The sequence below is a fragment of the Macaca fascicularis genome, chromosome 15 (genome assembly GCF_037993035.2).
Source record: "Macaca fascicularis isolate 582-1 chromosome 15, T2T-MFA8v1.1".
NCBI lineage: Eukaryota > Metazoa > Chordata > Mammalia > Primates > Cercopithecidae > Macaca > Macaca fascicularis.
Window position 1 is genome coordinate 65,021,917 of NC_088389.1, and position 17,519 is coordinate 65,039,435.

General features: G+C 50.9%; 1 protein-coding gene across 13 annotated transcripts; it reads left to right on the forward strand.

Moving 5' to 3' along the window:
* The first annotated feature begins 972 nt into the window (after nucleotides 1-972).
* MYORG (myogenesis regulating glycosidase) lies at nucleotides 973-11,477 on the forward strand. Of its 13 annotated transcripts, none has more exons than XR_012424623.1 (4): nucleotides 1,197-1,312; nucleotides 1,949-2,085; nucleotides 5,113-11,115; nucleotides 11,229-11,477. XR_012424623.1 is itself a non-coding variant. In XM_005581475.5 (3 exons), the coding sequence occupies exon 3, from the start codon at nucleotides 5,176-5,178 to the stop codon at nucleotides 7,318-7,320; it is 2,145 nt and encodes a 714-aa protein (XP_005581532.1). In that variant the 5' UTR covers nucleotides 1,197-1,312; nucleotides 1,949-2,085; nucleotides 5,113-5,175; the 3' UTR covers nucleotides 7,321-11,477. The 13 variants fall into 13 exon arrangements, 6 of the variants coding, with proteins under 6 accessions (XP_005581535.1, XP_065387075.1, XP_005581532.1 ...); XR_012424624.1 differs by having other exon boundaries at nucleotides 5,118-11,115; XR_012424625.1 differs by lacking the exon at nucleotides 1,949-2,085 and adding an exon at nucleotides 3,266-3,363.
* The last annotated feature ends 6,042 nt before the right edge of the window (nucleotides 11,478-17,519 follow it).

A 17,519-nucleotide genomic window follows, 5' to 3' on the forward strand; every position in this document is an offset into this window, starting at 1 on the left:
GCGAGACCCTCTCTCAAAAAAATAAAATATGACCCGACGTGGTGGCCCATGCTTGTAATCCCAGCAATTTGGGAGGCTGAGGCAGGTAGATCACCTGAGGTCAGGAGTTTGAGACCAGCCTGACCAACATGGTGAAACCCTGTCTTTACTAAAAATGCAAAATTAGCTGGGTGTGGTGGCACGTGCCTGTAATCCCAGTTACTCGGGAGGCTGAGGCAGGAGAATTGCTTGAACCCGGAAGGCAGAGGTTACAGCGAGCCGAGATCGTGCCATTGCACTCCAGCCTGGGCAACAAGAACGACACTCAACAATAAATAAATATAAAAATAAAACAAAAAAGAAATAAAACCTCAGAGTCTTGCCCAGCCCCCCAGGGAGAAGGGCATGGCGGGGCACGCCCACTTTTCCGCAGCTTGGGCGTTTCTAACTAAAGGCTGTAACTTAGGAGGAGGGGCTGGACCCTATAAATAACTAGTCTAGGGGTGGCGGTTGGGGAGGCGAGTGACATTGCAAAATGCCGAGCAGAAACCGGTCTTCTCAGTCCTTGACCTCGGACACCGCTGGTTTGGTCCGGTGAGAACCGACAGCTTGGGCTCCCGGCAGGTTGGAACTACAGCTCCCTCCGTGGGGCCCTTGATTGGAAGCACCCTGCATTGGGCGCTAAGATAATCGCGGAATTCCGCCACCACTTTTCCACATGGAAAACTGAGGGCTTGTGAGAGCGTTATACCGATATGGCCTCCACCTGCCCAAATCAGGAAAAAAGGAATTCCAATGGCGAGCCCTGCTCCTTTACCCTGCAGCTCTCTCCCTCTCATTCTCATTTCAAACCTAGCCTAGAGGTGCAAGAACCCCAACCTTCCGCAGCTGCTCCTTTCTGCAGAACTACATGTCCCAGCAGGCCTGGGGTCGAGCCCAGCCCGCTTGCGGTTAAGCAGTGGCCCAGCAGGGGCGGGCCCGCCGGCGGGAGTCGGAGACTCGGGACGCAGGACTGAGCAAGCCCGAAATGCCAGGGGCAGAGCACAGAGCAGTGGCAGGAAGGTGGGGCTGAGGGGCGGGGCCTCAGGTCCGCCTGATAACCTGGGAGGAGGGGTCGAACGTCAAGGGCAGGGCTGGACTCTGAGGCCCGAGGCGAGACTGGATGACTGGGGCGTGGCCGAGGAGCCCCAGGGCGGGGCCCGAGGAGGGGCTCAGCTGTACCCTGCCAGGCAGAGCCCCGCGCGGCGCGGGGGCAGCTTCACTCTGGTTCAAGCGCAGGGGATCGGCGGGAAGCTCCTTCACCCCCGGTTCTGCCGGGCTGTAACTGCAATGGGTGAGCCCAGCGGGAGGGCTGTGGGAGGCGGGGGGCTGCTGAAGGAGCACGATTCCTGAACTTTCGCTCCCACCGATGAATGGGTGGAGCGAGCCTGAACACCTGGGCCCATTTCACGGCCGCATTCCCGCCAGGCGACAGGTCCCTTGACCTCGGTCGGCCCCTCGGACAGTATAGCCTTCGGGCGGGCTGCTCGGGTGGCTGTGCAGTATTCCAGGCTGTGTAAGCAGTCACTCGATCCCCGCGGATCCCGTCGCCGGGCAGGAGAGGGAGATGGGCCGGATCGAGTTGCCTTTGATATTTCCATCCCCCCTCTGGGAACTGTGTTCAACTAACGATTCTACTTGGAATGGATTCCCCTCAGCTGAGCCGGGCGTGGCCCTCCCCCTTAGACCAGACTAGCCGTGGCAGCCAAGACTGAGGTTGAGGGTCCAGTGGGGAAAGGCTCAGCGGGCAGAGCCCAGGGAGGCCCACCCTGCAGACTCCACCTGCTAGCACTAGCCTTGGGTTGACTAGATGGCGGAGGCAGCAGATTAGAGGTCTCTGGCACCACTGTTAACACCAGAACCACAGACTTCCTCCCCCAAAGTCCCGGTACCAGATGCCATTAAAATTGCCCTCTCTGCTGCCCCTAAGAGGCTCTCGTGGTCGGCATGGAGCAAGCAGCAGCACCAGCCCTTGGAAAGACAGGCCTCACCATGCCCATCTGATGGAAGCCGGTCCCACCAGCTCAGCCCCAGGGCTCCTTTCTGCTACTGCATTCAGGCAGCCAGGTCAGATCATTATCTCCCATCTCCTAAAACTTAACACTGTGGGGAGCTGAGCTGGGATTTTAGATCCAGGCAGCCTTGCTACCTGGCTAACTTCAGACAAGTTCCTTTTTCTGTTTGGGCCACGTTTCCTCATCTGTAAAATGGTCACTGTACTATGTCTGCTGTTCCACATTGTTGATAGAACTGGATGCTGTGGTGGCATTTGGGACACTATCATGGTGCCTGGGGTGGGTGGGTGCCCAGGCCTGTGGGCTTCTGTCTTTCATCAAAGAACGTCAGATTCCAGAAAATTAAGATTCTCAAAACCTAACTATTGGAAAGGCTTTTGAATCCACCTTGGTGGCCTCTTCCTGCCTCCAGGCCTCATGAGATAGGCTGACTTCATATGAAAGTTTTGAGGATGAGGAAGTCTCTCTCCTCTTCAGATACTGACCCCCTCTCTCCTTATTTCCTTGGTGCCCAGAATGGGGCTTTGGTTATCTTGAATGAATGAATAGAAACTCACAGGTATGATCTGAACCACCTAAGGCCTTCTTTGGATTCTGCTCAGCTTGAGGGCATCAGCTAAAGGCCACTGGCTGCATTTTCCAGGAGGGGTTTTCTAAGCTGTATCTATACAGGAATGGGGAGGAAAGCTAAGTCGTTGTAGACTGAGAGAAAGGGAATAAGAGTCTGTTCCGGACAAGCTTAGGCAGCTGGGGGCAGAGGACACTGAGAATGAGGCCCTGAGCTAGCACCATGTGGGGAGTGCCTATGGGAGGAGCTGTGTATTGACATGTAGGATCAAATTCTGCTCTACACCTTACATTCTTGCATGGGGGAAGTGAAAAACCTGAGTAGTTCCGGCATCCCCTTGGAAGTCCCTGGGGACTTAGAGACAGACACTGGCATCTGGGAGGAGGCTAATTATTATTTGCCAGTCTCTTTCTCTTCCTCTGAGCTGGAGCAGTTGGGCAACCAACTGTCTGGCTGTGTGTATGCAAGTGTGTGCACCTGGGTGGTGCTATTTCTTTGTTGGACTCTGCTCTGAAGCCTGAGACAGGAACGGTCAGTGGCCTTGAGTGGCAGAGTAGGACACAATTCTTCCCCTGAGCCTGTGTTTCCCTGCAGTCATATCTGTTTTTTTTTGTTGTTGTTGTTGTTTGTTTTTTGTTTTGTTTTGTTTTGTTTTGTCACCCAGGCTGGAGTGCAGTGGCACAATCTCGGCTTACTGCAGCCTCGACCTCCTGGGCTCAAGTGATCCTCCCACCTCAGCCCCCCAAGTAGCTGGAACTACAGGTGCGCAACACCATGCCCGGCTATTTTTATTTTTTTTATTTTTGGTAGAGACAGGGTTTCACCATGTTGCTCAGGCTGGTCTCAAACTCCTGAGCTCAAGCGATCCACCCTCCTTGGCCTCCCAAAGTGCTAGGATTACAGGCACGAGGACCATGCATGGCCTCATATCTGGATGTTTAGCATATAGTATGTCAGAGTTTATGTGTGTTAGTGGTAGTGGTGGGTGTCCGATCCCTGGAAAGCAGGTAGGTGGAGGAGGTGCATTGGCCGAAGCTAGGTGGGTGAAATCTCCTGAAGCAGGTGGCCTAAAGGATTTAGGCTGGGGAAGGAATGAGCTTGGTAATCACAAGATAGGACTGGCTGGAAATGGAATCAGAACAGTAGCTGAGAACACATCATGCCTCCAATGTAAAGCACTTTTAAATTTCATCATGGAAGTAATGAGCAGCTCTCGAAGCTAGGGATAGACACAGTTTGACAAGTGCTGTAGAAAGATCACTATGGTTGCTGTGATCAGAAGGCACTGGTGAGAAAGAGGCAGAGAGGCCTGTTGGGGGAAGCGTTCAGTAATACAGGGGAAAAGTGACAGCGCCCAAACTATGACAGAAACAGGACAGTGGGTGAAACAGAGCTAGGAAGTAGCTGGCCCACAGATGTGGTGCCAGGAGCAGAGCAGGAAGGCAGACAGGGAAATGGATTTGGTGATGGATGGCTGACAGCAGGGTGAGTTTGAGGGCAAAGAGAAGCAGATGTGAGAAACAACTGGCCCCCATGCCAGGCTCCTGCCCCAGGCCCTAATGTGTCTGAACCCAACTCTACCTCCCTCCAAACCAGGCCCTGGGACTAAGTCTGGCTTTGGGTGTCTTCTTTAATCTCCAGATTTCATCAGGCTTTTGACTCAGGATAAAAACACATTCCTGAGCTGTTCTCCCTTCCTTCCTCCTCTCCCCGCTCTGGGGACAGGGAAGCTAGCCTACCATCCTGTTAAGTCTCCAGGGGAACCAGGCGAGGTGGCTAACACCTGTAATCCCAGCAATTATGGAGGCAAGTGGATCACCTGAGGTCATGAGTTCGAGGCCAGCCTGACCACCATGGGGAAACCCCATCTCTAACAAAAATACAAAAATTAGCTGGGAATGGTGGTGTGCGCCTTTAATCCCAGCTACTCGGGAGGCTAAGGCAGGAGAATCACTTGAACCCAAGAGGCAGAGGTTACAGTGAGCTGAGATCACACCACTGCGCTGCCGTCTGGGTGATAGAGGGAGGCTCCATCTCAAAAAAAAAAAAAAAAAAAAGTCTCAAGGAGCTGGCTGGACAATGCACCCTCTCCCACCCCAGCCATCCACACCTCTAGGAGAGCAGGACTTCTCTAGCTCCTTCCCCATCTCTTCAGCCCGAACGGCCCCATGTGTGATCCGGGGAGGCCTGGCTTATCCCGTGATCCTGGAAAGCTTCCTGACCCTCTCAGGGTTCTTTTCTCCACTGGGAAAATAAGGATGTGTGCCATCTCCCAGTCGCATGCACCACCCCCCAGTCACAGACTCCTAATTTGGGCAAGCATTAGGACCCATGAGAAAGGGTGGGTTAGACACAGATTGTCCCAGTAAGGGTCTCACCTTTGAAACTCGTCAAGCCCTCAGGTTCCAGTATTCACCTTCCCAAAGTATACACCTCCTCGTAGCTTGCAGCAGCAAATGGAAATATCATGGGATGAGAAAGCTCAGTTCTATCTCTCTCTCCTCCTTCCAGAGCAGGTTGAGATGAGCTCGGTCAGATAGCCCCACGGCCCACTCCTTTCTTAGCAGCCCACTAATGCTCCAGAATCCTCAGGAGAAGAGCCAGGCCTATCCCCGCCGCCGCCGGTCTGGCTGCTACACAGACCGTCAGAACCCCGAGGCCATCGCAGCGGCAGCTATGTACACCTTCCTGCCCGACAACTTCTCGCCTGCCAAGCCCAAGCCTTCCAAAGAACTGAAACCGCTGCTGGGCTCTGCGGTTCTGGGGCTGCTGCTTGTGCTGGCCGCGGTGGTGGCCTGGTGCTACTACAGCGTCTCCCTACGCAAGGCGGAGCGACTTCGTGCGGAGCTGCTGGACCTCAACGCTGGCGGCTTCTCCATCCGCAACCAGAAGGGAGAGCAGGTCTTCCGCCTGGCCTTCCGCTCCGGCGCGCTGGACCTCGACTCCTGCAGTCGCGATGGCGCCCTGCTGGGCTGCTCGCTCACGGCCGATGGGCGGCCGCTGCACTTCTTCATCCAGACCGTGCGGCCCAAGGACACAGTGATGTGCTACCGCGTGCGTTGGGAGGAGGCGGCGCCGGGCCGGGCAGTGGAGCACGCCATGTTCTTGGGCGACGCCGCGGCCCACTGGTATGGTGGCGCTGAGATGAGGACGCAACACTGGCCCATCCGCCTGGAAGGCCAACAGGAGCCCCAGCCGTTCGTCACAAGCGATGTCTACTCCTCCGATGCCGCATTTGGGGGCATCCTCGAGCGCTACTGGCTATCTTCGCGTGCGGCCGCCATCAAAGTCAACGACTCGGTGCCCTTCCACCTGGGCTGGAACGGCACCGAGCGCTCGCTGAGGCTTCAGGCGCGCTACCACAACACGCCCTACAAGCCACACGCCGGCAGCGCTGCAGCGCCAGAGCTGAGCTACCGAGTGTGCGTGGGTTCGGACGTCACCTCCATCCACAAGTACATGGTGCGCCGCTACTTCAACAAGCCGTCGAGGGTGCCAGCACCCGAGGCCTTCCGAGACCCCATTTGGTCCACGTGGGCGCTGTACGGGCGCGCCGTGGACCAGGACAAGGTGCTGCGTTTTGCCCAACAGATCCGCCAGCACCACTTCAACAGCAGCCACCTGGAAATCGACGACATGTACACACCTGCTTATGGCGACTTCGACTTTGACGAGGTCAAATTCCCCAACGCCAGTGACATGTTCCGCCGCCTGCGCGACGCCGGCTTCCGTGTCACGCTCTGGGTGCATCCGTTTGTCAACTACAACTCGTCGCGCTTCGGCGAGGGCGTGGAGCGCGAGCTGTTCGTGCGCGAACCCACGGGCCGGTTACCCGCGCTGGTGCGCTGGTGGAACGGCATCGGCGCGGTGCTCGACTTCACGCACCCAAAAGCCCGCGACTGGTTCCAGGGACACCTGCGGAGGCTGCGCTCTCGCTACTCCGTGGCTTCCTTCAAGTTCGACGCGGGTGAGGTCAGCTACCTGCCGCGGGACTTCAGCACCTACCGGCCGCTGCCGGACCCCAGCGTCTGGAGCCGGCGCTACACTGAGATGGCGCTACCCTTCTTCTCGCTGGCAGAGGTGCGCGTGGGCTACCAGTCACAGAACATCTCCTGCTTCTTTCGCCTGGTTGATCGTGACTCTGTGTGGGGCTACGACCTGGGGCTGCGCTCACTCATTCCTGCGGTGCTCACCGTCAGCATGCTGGGCTACCCATTCATCCTACCCGATATGGTGGGCGGCAACGCTGTGCCCCAGCGTACAGCCGGTGGCGATGTGCCCGAGCGCGAGCTCTACATTCGCTGGCTGGAAGTGGCCGCTTTTATGCCAGCCATGCAGTTCTCTATCCCGCCCTGGCGCTACGACGCGGAAGTGGTGGCCATCGCGCAGAAGTTCGCCGCCCTGCGGGCCTCGCTTGTGGCGCCGCTGTTGCTTGAGCTGGCGGGCGAGGTCACCGACACGGGTGACCCCATTGTGCGCCCCCTTTGGTGGATTGCGCCCGGCGACGAGACAGCTCACCGCATAGACTCTCAGTTCCTTATTGGGGACACGCTGCTTGTGGCCCCGGTGCTGGAGCCGGGCAAGCAGGAGCGTGACGTCTATTTGCCCGCCGGCAAGTGGCGCAGCTACAAGGGTGAGCTTTTCGACAAGACGCCGGTGCTGCTCACGGATTACCCGGTCGACCTGGATGAGATCGCCTACTTTACCTGGGCGTCCTGACCCAGCCCAGGGCCCAGTAACCGCACAGCTCCCAGCCTTCATGCAGACCTCGAACCCTCCGTCACACCCGCACCATGTGCTCCCAGGAACCTCCACCTCTATGCCACCCATTAAGTGGTTGCTGACCTAAATGTGCTGGAAGCAGCTGCTAAGGGTGGGGTCTGGGGAGGGGGCACTGAAGCAATCTCCTGCTCCAACGCACAATCCTGACTGTGCCCTTTCCACCCCCACACTCACACCAGTCTGCAGAAACCTCTTCCCTGGGGTGGAAGCCAGAGAGCTTAGAGGAAAAAGGTCAGCTCTGTTCCTGTTATACATGGTTGAGGTTTCAAAGCACAAAGAGAAACCTCTCCATCCTGGCTTTGGTGGCCATCTTTTTCCATCTGAGGTGGGGACTTGATCTTATTTAAGGTCCCCAAATAGCCCCCACCACACTTAGAAAGTGTGCTTTCTTAGTGTTAGAAGTCAGGCCCTGAGTCCCCAGCACTCATCTGAACTGTGGCTGATTTGGTCCCAGTCCATCTGGGGAGAAGGTGTTTGGCTAACTGACTAGGAGGCAAGAGATCCCCTCCCAGGGAACAGGAGGACTGGGCTTAGCACAGAGCCATCATCATGTTCCTTATTTGTGAAGAGACTTCTAACACTGCACTCACCCATTTGTGTACATACATGGCCTCAGCCCTGGGCCAGATGTGCCTGATGGAAACGGACTTGCAGGGCTATGCAGGCCAGACTTTGTGCCTTAACTCAAGTGTGTGTGTGCGTGTGTGTGTGTTTGTGGGGGAGGGGGGGAGAGAGAGACACACACACAAATCATGGGTCCCTGATCTATGAAATGAGCACAACCTTTCTGAGGCTGGATAAACTGGAGGGGGGGCATGGAGCAAATTTGAGGCTCTGATTGCTGAGCCAGCCTCCTCCCAGGTGGTTTCCCTGGGACTCTAGTAGGAAATTAAATAGCCCTTTTAAGATTCCTCAGCTGCCTCACTCCCTGCACATGTGCCTGGGGTGTGGTCTAGAAGGGAGTGATGTTCTTATTCTGATGGTCTGTGCTTCTGAACACAGGCTACATGCACACGCTGACAACTACCAATAAACAGACGGGAAGGTCTTTCATCTCAGCCATTTTCTCTCTCTCTTTTTTTTCCCCAAGATGGAGTCTTGCTCTATCACCCAGGTTAGAGTGCAGTGGCGCAATCTCAGCTGACTGCAACCAACCCATCCTAGGTTCAAGCGATTCTCCTGCCTCAGCCTCCTGAGTAGCTGAGATTACAGACATGCATCACTATGCCTGGCTTTTTGTATTTTTTAATAGAAACGGGGTTTCACCATGTTGGCCAGGCTAGTCTCAAACTCCTGACCTCGTGATCCACCTACCTTGGCCTCCTGAATTGTTGGGATTACAGGCATAAGCCACCATGCTAGCCATTTCTCTTTCTAAGAAGAGCAACCTCAGTCAGAGTGAGTTTTTTCTGACTTTGCAGCTGAGTCTGGAGAAAAGTGGCATGCCAGAGAGGGTAAGTGGGAAACAGGGTGAACTTTAGCTTCTATCAACAGCTCTAGTAGCAAAACCAGTCCCCTACCCCCTAGAGAATGCAGCCCTTTCCCCACCTGATATGCTTTGGCTGTGTCCCCACCTAAAACTCATCTTGAATTGTAGCTCCCATAATTGCCATGTGTTGTGGGAAGGACCCAGTGGGAGGTAATTGAAATATGGGAGCAGTTTCCACCATACTGTTCTGGTAGTAGCGAATAGGTCTCATGAGATCTGATTATTTTTAAGGGGTTTCCCCTTTGGCTTGGCTCTCATTCTCTCTTGTCTGCCATGTAAGACGTGCCTTTCTGTCATGATTGTGAGGCCTCCCCAGCCATGTGGAACTTTTAGTTCAGTAAACCTCTTTTTCTTTATAATTACCCAGTCTTGGTTATGTCTTTATCAGCACTGTGAAAATGAACTAATACTATAAATTGATACCAGTAGAGTGGGGTGCTGCTGTAAATACCCGAAAATGTGGAAGCAACTTTGGAACTGGGTAACAGGCAGAGGTTGGAACAGTTTGGAGGGATCAGAGGAAAACGTGGGAAAGTTTGGAACTTCCTAGAGACTTGTTAAATGGCTTTGACCAAAATTCTGATAATGATATGGACATGAAATCCAGGCTGAGGTGGTCTCAGATAGAGATGAGGAACTTGTTTGGTACTGGAGTAAAGGTGACTCTTGCTATGTTTTAGCAAAAAGACTGGCTGCATTTTGCCCCTGCCCTAGAGATTTGTGGAACTTTGAACTTGAGGGAGATGATTTAGGGTATCTGGCAGAAGAAGTTTCTAAGCAGCAAAGTATTCATGAAGTGACTTGGGTGCTGTTAAAAGCATTCAGTTTTAAAAGGGAAACAGAGCATAAAAGTTTGGAAAATTTGCAGCCTGACGATGAGATAGAAAAGAAAAACCCATTTTCTGAGGATAAATTCAAGCCTGCTGCAGAAATTTGCATAAGTAACAAGGAGCCAAATATTAATCACCATGTTCCCCCAGACATGGGGAAAATGTCTGCAGGGCATGTCAGAGACCTTTGCAGCAGTGCCTCCCATCACAAGCCTGGGGGCCTAGGAGGAAAAAATGGTTTCATGGGCCAGGCCCAGGGTCCCCCTGCTGTGTGCAGCCCAGGGACTTGTTACCCTGCATCCCAGCTGCTCTAGCTATGGCTAAAAGGGGCCAAGGTACAGCTCAGGCCTTGGCTTCAGAGGGTGCAAGGCCCAAGCCTTGGCATCTTCCGTGTAGTGTTGAGCCTGTGGGTGCACAGAAGTCAAGAACTGAGGTTTGGGAACCTCTGCCTAGATTTCAGAGAATGTATGGAAATGAATGGATGTCCAGGCAGAAGTTTGCTACAGGAGTGGGGCCCTCATGGAGAACCTCTGTTAAGGCAATGTGGGAGGGGAAGCCCCCACACAGAGACCCCACTGGGACACTGCCTAGTAGAGCTGTGAGAAGAGGGCCACTGTCCTCCAGACATCAGAATGGTGTATCTACTGACAGCTTGCACCATGCACCTGGAAAAGCTGTAGACACTCAACGCCAGCCTGTAAAAGCAGCCAAGAAGTAGTCTGTACCCTGCAATGCCACAGGGGTGGAGCTGCCCAAGACCATAAGAACCCACCTTCTACATCAGTGTGACCTGGATGTGAGACATGGAGTCAAAGGAGATCATTTTGGAGCTTTAAGATTTAACTGCCCTGCTGGATTTTGGACCTGCACAGGGCCATTAGCCCCTTCATTTTGGCCAACTTCTCCCACTTGAAATGGGTGTATTTATCCAATGCCCGTACCTCCATTGTATCTAGGAAGTAACTAACTTGCCTTCGATTTTGCAGGCTCATAGGCGGAAGGGACTTGCCTTGTTTCAGATGAGACTTTGGACTGTGGACTTTTGAATTAATGCTGAAATGAGTTAAGACTTTGGGGGACTGTTGGGAAGGCATGATTGATTTTTAAATGAGAGGACATGAGATTTGGGAGGGCCCAGGGAGAGAATGATATGGTTTGGCTGTGTCCCACCCATATCTCACCTTAAACTGTAGCTCCCATAATTGTGGGAGGGACCTGGTGGGAGATAATTGAATCATGGGGGCAGTTTCTCCCATACTGTTCTGGTGGTAGTGAATAAGTCTCACAAGATCTGATGGTTTTATAAGGGGTTTCCCTTTTAGCTTGGCTCTCATTCTCTCTTGCCTGCTGCCACGTAAGACGTGCCTTTCGCCTTCCACCATGATTGTGAGGCCTCCCCAGCCACATGGAACTGTGAGTTCATTAAACCTCATTTTCTTTATAAATTACCCTGTCTCAGGTATGTCTTTATCAGCAGTGTGAAAACAGACTAATACACCACTTCTCTACCTTCTTTATTTTCTCAGTGTGGAAAATGCCTGATGAAAGCTTTGGGGCCCTCACAGATGCACAACTCAAGTGCTGATTCTATCACTCATCTACCAGCTCTGTGACTTTGAACAAGCTGCTTAACCTTGCTGAGCCTCTGTTTTCTCATATGTAAAATGATAATAATGCCTACCTCCCCAGGTTGTTGTAAGAATTATAAGCACAAATGTATGTAAAGTGCCTGGCACAAAGTGGGTGCTCAATAAAAGGTAGCTATTATAATACTATTTCTTGTTTTCTTGATTAAAAACAAGGATCCTTCTAGAACCCAGCTCTCAGCCTGGATGGCTTTCTCTGGGCCTGCCTGTGACACCCCCTCCCCAGCCCTCTGCACATAGCACCCAGTTGAGTTCTGAGTTTGTGACAAAAGGACACTGTAGTCCAGGAGAAAGGCAAAAAGAGAGATACCTAAGGTGGGATGTCAGGAGCCAGGATTTCTGGGTCCCTGGGAGATGGAAAGTGAATATAGTTTCTTTTCTTTTCATCAGGTGTCTACCATCTACCAATTGATACTTGCTGATAAGCCTCCCCAGGCCCTGGTGTCCAGCCATGTGCTCTAGAGTAAGTATAGAAGGAGAACCCCAGGCTGGGCCCTGGAAGGTTCCTTAAATGACTGGAGAACATGACCCACACTTGAATGGTTCTTCAGCTTTCTATGCAACCTGAAACCAGTTTTACCTAACCTTGGTTTCTTCATCTTTAAAATGGAATTTCCAGGATTCACTAAGATGTGTATAAAACACTTATGCAGGGGGAGGGTGGAGGGATAGCATTAGGAGATGTACCTAATGTAAATGATGAGTTAACGGGTGCAGCACACCAACATGGCACATGTATACATATGTAACAAACCTGCATGTTGTGCACATGTACCCTAGAACTTAAAGTATAATAAATAAATAAAATAAAGAAAAAAAAGAGGAAAAAAAAAACACTTATGTAAAAATTGGCAAAGAGTAAGTGCTCAATAAATGGTAACTCCTATGAACTATTATAACCAAGGAACAGAGAGAGAAAAGCCTTGGCTAAAACCTGTATTATCCAATATGGTAGTCAGTAGCCACATATGGCTTCTTAAATTTACTTCTAAAATTAATTAAAATTCAGTTCTTTAGCACATTAGCCACACTTCAAATGTTCAACAGCCATATGTGACTGCTGGCTAATATATTGGACAGTGCAAATTATAGAACTTTTCCATAGTTGCAACAAGTATTATTGGACAGCCCTGGACCAAGCAGTGTATGACATGGGGAGGAAGAAGATAATCTGTGAGGCTTCCCTGGAGGAGGAGTACCTTTTAGAAGGGCATTGAAGGCAGGCAGGAGTGTCTGACGGCCTGGATGGAAACCAGACTGCACACACTGTCTGGCCAAATTCCAACAAACTGGCCCTTGGCTTGGGATCTGGTTTCTCGTCTGGCTTCTGCCATTGACCCCATTAATCACAAAAGCACAGAAGAACAAACTGAAACTCTGAGACAGGAGGGTATTGGCCTGAGGTCATATGGAAAATTAGTAACCACAGCTGCACTAGAACTTTGGTATCCTGTTTCCAGGGATCTAGAATCTCAGACCCCGGACTCACCCCCTTTCAACAGCATGGCCCATCCCAGTCTGTATACCTCCAAGGATGGGAGCTGGCTGAAATGTGCATCTCTGAAGCTACCACCCAGTGGACCTGATTCTAGGCCAAGAAGTGTTTCCCCTTTCTCCATTGACACTAAAAAAAGATTCAAGTAATTGGGAGGGCATGCTGAAATGTCAGGATTCACGAGGATCTTTCTTGGAGCTAGGGAAAGAGAAAAGAACTGGGCTGCCAGCTATCCCTACCCCGAATTCCCCAGGGTGCCAGGAACTCTGGCTCCTGCCAGCCTTGTCCAGTCCCCTATCCCTGCACATTCCAAATTTATCTCTCTCTGTACATCTGGATCTGGGTGGGGGCGGGTACTGACCCTCCTCTGTGGAGCTTCCAGCAGCCTTGTCATAGCCAGAATTCCTCATTGGTCTCCCCTCTACCCCTGGGCTGGTGGGCGGTGGGTGTGATATGCATAAATGGGAACTCCCTTCTTCAGGAGTAATGGGGATGAACTGAGTGGCCATTGCAGGAAGCCTGGGACTGGAGCCGAGGCTCCCATTCTGTGACCCTCTGTTCCTGAGAGTGTGTCTCAGTTTCCCTTCCAACACCACATGAAGGGGTTGAGCCCCAGCCATGCCTGTTCTATGAGCCCAAGCTATGGGTTTTCTGGGAGAGTTCTTGTCATTGTTTCCCCAGATATCTGACCCTCGATCTGGCTCCAGAGCAAGTCTTATTCTCCTGGTTCCCTTCACCAAGTACTCTGGTCCCTTCTCCCCTCCTTGAGTAAGGGCCAGTGTTGACCTCTTTGTCCCCTGACCACTATCCCACACTGGAACTAATCAATTGGAACCTGGACCACTGTAGTGGCCTCCTAACTCTTTCTGCTCTTGGACCCGGCAAACCAATCCATACAGCAGCCAAGGAAATCTTTGTGAAATTCAATCATGTCATTTAGAAAAAAATCAAAGCTTTGGTGGTGAAGGCCTCTATGATCTGGCTCCTTTTCGCTCCTCTGTCTCTGCTTCTGTGAGGGAGACACACATACACACACACACACACACACCCCATTTTGAAAAGCATTTGAAGAAATACTACCTTCTATTCTGGAAACAGCTATACAACCATCCCTTCCAGGAAAGGTCTGCGCGGACTCAGCCTTGAAGAAAAATGCAGTGGCAACTATGTGGTTTCCTTTCCTGCCATTGTTCGACTCAGTGGGGCTTCTGCTGATACCCTGCCCTCTCCAGACACACCCCTGCTCCCAAGGAAACAGCCTGCTTTTTATCTTAAGGCTAGTCCTGCCCAAGGATCTTTCCAGCAGCTTGAGGGGAGGGTAGAATACTCGGCCTTATGTGGCAAGCCCTGGGTTGCATGGCTCCAGGGTTGGGGGGAGGTATGGGAGAAAACAGAAGAGGAGGCCCCGTTCTGGGGAGCTCTCAGTCTAGAGGACAGGAAGAGGTTGTGCCTCATGTGCTCTGTATTGTTGTGCTGTTTTTCCCTCTCAGGCCCCTTTTCCCTCCCAAGGGAGTCTAGTTGAGAACTTCCTATTACATAATCCCAAGCAGGATGGGGGGTTGGAGGGGGCGGAAAGTGGATTTGGTGGGGATTGGGGAAAGGCGGACAACCAGACTCACCGAGACTGGGCCCCCATAGCACAGCTTCAAGAGGGCAGCAGCAGGGGGAAGGCAGAATGGCACTTCTAGAAAAGAAAGAACGAGTTGGGCCAAAGGCTGGATGGCTAGAGATCAGAGCCTCTACTCTCCAAATTAGGGGCCTCACCTGGGGTCACATATCTGCACAAGAATTTCAGTTGATATTCTACCATTATAACTTCATTCCTTAAACTCTTCAATTCAGCAAACAAACACTTTCAGTAGAGGTGTAAGGCATTGTTTTTTAAGGTCAAAAGGGTATTTTGGTTTTCTACTGCCTCTATGAAATGCCCCTAGGAGGTGAAAGCTTAAGACCATCCTGCTGGGGAGAGGGTCATTTGATGCTGCTTCACCCTGGGCAGTGAAGGGGGTAGTGGGGAAACAGGTGGTGCTCCAGGCAGAACATCTTTCCTGTGAGTGGAAAAATAGGATGAGTGGTTATTAGGGAAAGTTTCCAGGAGGAGATGCTCTGGAGCTTGGAGGGCTCCCGAATGAAGGGGAAATTGAGGTCTCAGCCCCACATATCCCGTCATAGGTGAAACCACATCCAATACAAGGAGGTAAACTACCCACCTTCACTCACTCCCACAATATTTACCTAGTTGCCTTCCCTATCACCCAGCCTTAGTCTACCCCACAGGGGCCAGAAGACGTACATAGTTCCTTGCACATTCATCTCTGTGCCTGAGACATCACAAGAGATATTGGCCACTTTCTAAACCTTACAAACCTTGGGGGCCAGAACCTGGCTGGAACCAGTTCTTTCAGGCACAGGGACATACATAGTCTGTTGCACTTAGAACACTTGCTCCCTCTTCCCTCCCTAGTGCCCGAATTGGCCTCTCAATAGTGTTATGCTTGAATTCCATGCCTAGCGATACCACTGAGCCTCCCAGACATAACCACTCTGGACCCCAGGTTGAGCCCTGACCCTGACCATTGATGATTCTGTCTGGACCCCACATCCTTTAAACATGACATAGGAGCTAGACTAGGACTTTGTGGCTCCTCTTCAGGGTCAGGGAACTGTTGAGTCTATGTTAAAACATGATTCTACCAAATACTGCTTTTTCAGGTGCTGGGCACAGTGGCTAATGCCTGTAATCCCAGCACTTTAGGAGGCTGAGGAGGGAGGATTGCTTGAGGCCAGGAGTTTGAGACCAGCCTAGATAATATAGTAAGCCTCCATCTCTTTAAAACAAATAAACAGTGCTTTTTGTCTAAGTAAATTTCTAGAAAAAATCAAAAGCACAAAATAAATTACATTCTTTTTTTTTTTTTTTTTTTTTTCAGAGACAGAGTCTTGTTCTGTCACCTAGGCTGGAGTGCAGTGGTGTGATCTCAGCTCACTGCAACCTCTGCCTCCCAGGCTCAAATGATTCTCATGCTTCAGCCTCCTGAGCAGCTGGGACTATAGGTGTGCACCACCACACTCAGCTAATTTTTTGTATTTTAGTAGAGACATGGTTTGACCATGTTGCCCAGGGTGGTCTCAAGCTCCTGAGCTTAGGCAATCCACCTGCCTCAGCCTCCCAAAGTGCTAGGATTACAGGCATGAGCCACTGAGCCTGGCCACAAAATAAATTACATTCTATTTAAAAAGTGATATGCAATGATAAGCAAGATTTTAGATAGTGTAACACATACAATTTGACCCACTTTTAATGGACTTCAATGATGAGTTATGATTTAGTCTAACTCTAGTTTTAGCATAAAAGTTGGGTGAAACAAAAAGTCCAAAGATACATACAGCAAAAACTGTCAGAATTGAAGGCAGAATAGACATTTCAATAACAACAGCCAGTCGCAGTCCTCACACCTGTAATCCTAGCACCTTGGGAGGCTGAAGTGGGAGGATTGCTTGAGCCCAGGAGTTCAAGATCAGCCTGGGCAATACGGTGAGACCCCATTGCTATTATAAAAAAGAAAAGGGGCTGGGTGCAGTGGCGCGGTGGCTCACGCCTGTAATCCCAGCACTTTGGGAGGCCAAGGCGGGCAGATCACAAGGTCAGGAGTTCGAGACCAGCCTGACCAAAATGGTGAAACTCCGTCACTACTAAAAATACAAAAATCAGCTGGGCATGGTGGCGGGCACCTGTAATCCCAGCTACTCAGGAGGCTGAGGCAGGAGAATTGCTTGAACCCAGGAGGCGTAGGTTGCAGTGAGCTGGAGGTTGCAGTGAGCTGAGATCACTCCATTGCACTCCAGCCTGGGCAACAGAGCAAGGCTCCATCTAAAAAAAAATAAAAAATAAAAAAAAAAATAACAATATTGGACAATCACTGTTTTTACTGAGCAATGACTGATGAAGTGTGTGTTGCTCTTTTGTTTTGTGTTTTAATTTTTTTTCTACCAAAGGTAACACGTTGATGGGTTGTTTTTCCCCTTTACTTTTATTCAATACTTGATAAAGTTGAGAAGCACATCACCAAAATATATCGTATTGGCCCTCCTGCCTCTTTCTTCCCTAGTTAGTTTTTGGTTTGGTTGGAAGAGAGGAGGGTCCTAAAACCATTGTCGTTATTGAGAGTTTGGCTTATAAATACCATGGTGAAGAGACATCTCGAGAATGTCCGTTTTTAAAATTCATCTTACAGGTTAACAAGCCAGCCTGGTGGGATGTTTGCCATCATCACTTAACCAATAATGGTTCTGAAAGTTTTGTGTATCCATATGGTCTTAGACCTTCTTTCAATGATTGTATTAACTTAAAAGCTCGGGTACTATTTTCCTTAAGACTGTCTTAGAGCACACTGACTGAATGTTAATGTGTGTAGCAAAGTGTTTACTTGCTTTAAATAACCAGCTCTGTAATCATTCTTTATGTTTCCAGCAGTCTCTGTAGTTGTCTTTCTTCAGATAAATATTTTTCCTGGAGTTATCTTGTTTTTAGGATGGTAAGATTTCATTCTTTTTTCCTTTTCTCCTGAAATCAATGCAGGTGGGTTGGTAAGGGATGTTGTTTTTTACTACCATGTTAGGTATACTTGGGTAGATGGGAGGGTTGTTAGTATTTTTTTAGAATCTTGCTTAATACT

Coding starts and splice junctions, on each gene's coding strand:
- MYORG (XM_005581478.5), top strand. CDS start 5,176: ATGCTCCAGAATCCTCAGGAGAAGAGCCAGGCCTATCCCCGCCGCCGC.